A 3,898-nucleotide genomic window follows, 5' to 3' on the forward strand; every position below is an offset into this window, starting at 1 on the left:
CTGGATGGCTCAGTGGGTTAAAGCCTCTGCCTTCAGCTCAGGTCATGGTCTTGGGGTCCTGGGATCGAGCCCTGCGTTAGGCTCTCTGCTCGACCGGGAGCCTGCTTCCTCCTCTCTCTCTCTGCCTGACTCTCTGCCTACTTGTGATTTCTGTGTCAAATAGATAAATAAAATCTTTAAAAAAAATAAAAATGATTTTGATTTTGATTGAAGTATTGTATATAATTAAAAGTATCAAACACAAGTTTACAGTCATGGATATGCTTTTTTTTAGGTCAAAAAAAGCTTTGAAAACTGATTTTTGGGGGGTTCCTTAGCACCAAAACTCATTCTGATGGCAAAACCTGACCTAAACTTAAAAGTTCTTTTGCATTGGAGGGCCTGGGTGGTTCAGTTGTTTAAGTGTTTGACTCTTGATTTTGGCTGGGGTCATGATCTCAGGGTAGTGAGATTAAGCCCTGTTTCTGGCTCTGTGCTGGGCATGAAGACTGCTTGGCATTCTCTCTCTCTCCCTCTCCCTCTGCTCCTTTCCCTTCCTGTGTGCTCTCTCTCAAAAAAAAATTTGTGTTAATTACGGAGTGCTGCCCATTATTATGTGCACATAATTGTGTGTTTATGATACAGTATGTGAATATTATCTTTTTAAAAATCAGAAAATATCTGAATTCTGAAATATATCTGGCTTTAAGATTCAAGATGAAGTGGGGTGTCCCATCTCATTCTTCAGAGACAACTCTTTAAATTCCTTTAGCTTTTAAAATTTAGCTATGTCTTCTGGGCTGCTGACATGCCATCCAGGCTGAGGAAGACCTGGCACCTTTGGACCCACAGCCACATGGGCAAGCATCAAAAGCACTCAGGAGGCCACAGTCATGCTGGTGGCATGCTTCACCACAGGATCAACTTCAATCAGTATCACCCAGGTTACTTTGGGACAGTTGGAAGCAGGCATTACCACTTCAAGAGCAACCAGAGAATCTGCCCAATTGTCCACCTTGATAAACTGTGGACTTTGGTCAGTGAGCAGTTGTGGGTAAATTCTGCCAGAAATAGGACTTGAGTTACTCATATCATTGATGTGATATGATTGGACTACTGCAAAGTTTTGGAAAAGGAAAAGCTCCCCAAACATCCTGTCATCCTAAAGGCCAAATTATTCAATGGAAGAACTGAGAAGATCAAGGGTGTGTGTGTGCGTGTATGTGTGTGTGTGTGTGTGTGTGTGTATGTGTGTGTTTCATCTTGGTAGCTTGAAACCAGCTGGAGAGAGGTTCATGCTAACAAATGCCTTTAAAAAATCATATTTATATTCATCTTTTAAATTTATTGATTTGTCAGTTTTGGATATTTTTATACATTGACTTTCTATTATAATTTATGAGGATTTGACCGACATGTTTCCTAATTGTCTTAGTCTGCTAGGACTGCCATAACAAAGTACTATAGACTGGGCAGTTTCAACAACAGAAATTTATTTCCTCACAGGTTTGGAGGCTGGAAGTACAAGATCAAGGTATCAGGAGGGTTGCTTTCTCCTGAAGCCTTTCTTCTTGGCTTGTAGATGGTCATTTTCTTCTGGTGTCTTTACATGGTCTTCCCTTTGTACATATCTGTGTCTAAATTTCTTTTTCTTATAAGAACACCAGTCATATTGGATTAGGGCCTAACTTAATGACTTCAATTAACATTAGTATCTCTTTAAAAATTCTATCTCGACCCGAGTCAAGATGGCGGAGAAGTAGCAGCTGAGACTACTTCAGGTTTCGGGAGATCAGCTAGATAGCTTATCTAAAGATTGCAAACACCTACAAATCCAACGGGAGATCGAAGAGAAGAAAAACAGCAATTCTAGAAACAGAAAATCAACCACTTTCTGAAAGGTAGGACTGGCGGAGAAGTGAATCCAAAGGGACGGGAAGATAGACCCCGGGGGGAGGGGCCGGCTCCCGGCAAGCGGCGGAGCAACGGAGCACAAAATCAGGACTTTTAAAAGTCTGTTCCGCTGAGGGACATCGCTCCAGAGGCTTAACTGGGGTGAAGCCCACGCGGGGCCAGTGTGGCCTCAGGTCCCGCAGGGTCACAGAAGGATCGGGGTGTCTGAGTGTCGCAGAGCTTGCAGGTATTAGAACGGGGAAGCCGGCTACAGAGACGGAGCCGAGGAGTGAGCTCACAGCTCAGGCTTACCTTGAACCGGTCGCAGGCTCGGTGAGCTCGGAGCGCGGCTGGAGGCCAGGCAGACAGGAGTAATTGGACACTGTTCCCTGAGGGCGCACTGAGGAGTGGGACCCCGAGGTCTCGGCTCCTCCGGGCCGGAGACTGGGAGGCCGCCATCGTCATTCCCGTCCTCCGGAACTCTACGGAAAGTGCTCAGGGAACAAAAGCTCCCGAAAGCAAACCCAAGCGGATTACTCAGCCCGGCCCCTGGTAAGGGCGGTGCAACTCCACCTGGGGCAAAGACACTTGAGAATCACTACAACAGGCCCCTCCCCCCAGAAGATTAACAAGAAACCCAGCCAGGACCAAGTTCACTTATGAGGAGTGCAGTTTCAATACCAAGGAGAGCAGCGGAATTCCAGAGGAGGAGAAAGCAAAGCACGGAACTCATGGCTTTCTCCCCATGATTCTTTAGCCTTGCAGTTAATTTAATTTTTTTTTCTTTTTCAATTTTTTTCTCTTCTTCTGCTAAATTTTTTTAAACTTTTACCCTTTTCTTTTTTAACGTTTTTTAACTAGTTTATCCAATATATATATATTTTTTCCTTTTTATATTTTTTTCATTATTGGTTTTCTTTTTTTTATTTGTTTCTTTTTTCTTTTTTATTTTATTTTTTTTTTCTTTCTGAACCTCTTTTTATCCCCTTCCCCCCCCCCTCACGATTTGGGATCTCTTCTGATTTGGCTAAAGCATATTTTCCTGGGGTTGTTGCCACCCTTTTAGTATTTTACTTACTCCTTCATATACTCTTATCTGGACAAAATGACAAGGCGGAAAAATTCACCACAAAAAAAAGAACAAGAGGCAGTACCAAAGGCTAAGGACCTAATCAATACAGACATTGGTAATATGTCAGATTTAGAGTTCAGAATGACAATTCTCAAGGTTCTAGCTGGGCTCGAAAAAGGCATGGAAGATATTAGAGAAACCCTCTCGGGAGATATAAAAGCCCTTTCTGGAGAAATAAAAGAACTAAAATCTAATCAAGTTGAAATAAAAAAAGCTATTAATGAGGTGCAATCAAAAATGGAGGCTCTCACTGCTAGGATAAATGAGGCAGAAGAAAGAATTAGCGATATAGAAGACCAAATGACAGAGAATAAGGAAGCTGAACAAAAGAGGGACAAACAACTACTGGACCATGAGGGCAGAATTCGAGAGATAAGTGACACCATAAGACGAAACAACATTAGAATAATTGGGATTCCAGAAGAAGAAGAAAGAGAGAGGGGAGCAGAAGGTATATTGGAGAGAATTATTGGAGAGAATTTCCCCAATATGGCAAAGGGAACAAGCATCAAAATCCAGGAGGTTCAGAGAACCCCACTCAAAATCAATAAGAATAGGTCCACACCCCGTCACCTAATAGTCAAATTTACAAGTCTTAGTGACAAAGAGAAAATCCTGAAAGCAGCCCGGGAGAAGAAGTCTGTAACATACAATGGGAAAAATATTAGATTGGCAGCAGACTTATCCACAGAGACCTGGCAGGCCAGAAAGAGCTGGCATGATATATTCAGAGCATTAAACGAGAAAAACATGCAGCCAAGAATACTATATCCAGCTAGGCTATCATTGAAAATAGAAGGAGAGATTAAAAGCTTCCAGGACAAACAAAAACTGAAAGAATTTGCAAACACCAAGCCAGCTCTACAGGAAATATTGAAAGGGGTCCTCTAAGCA

At 42.5% G+C, this 3,898-nt stretch overlaps 1 protein-coding gene across 1 annotated transcript in view; it reads left to right on the plus strand.

The window, feature by feature from the left end:
* The first annotated feature begins 787 nt into the window (after positions 1 to 787).
* LOC116869621 (60S ribosomal protein L27a-like) overlaps positions 788 to 3,898 on the plus strand; it is a 12,051-nt gene continuing 8,940 nt past the window's right edge. The window contains 1 exon segment of the mRNA XM_032860909.1: positions 788 to 1,184. Coding sequence (XP_032716800.1) covers positions 788 to 1,184 — 397 coding nt within the window.

The sequence above is a fragment of the Lontra canadensis genome, unplaced genomic scaffold (genome assembly GCF_010015895.1).
Source record: "Lontra canadensis isolate GAN:19392208 unplaced genomic scaffold, GSC_riverotter_1.0 scaffold20, whole genome shotgun sequence".
NCBI classification, from domain to species: Eukaryota; Metazoa; Chordata; class Mammalia; order Carnivora; family Mustelidae; genus Lontra; species Lontra canadensis.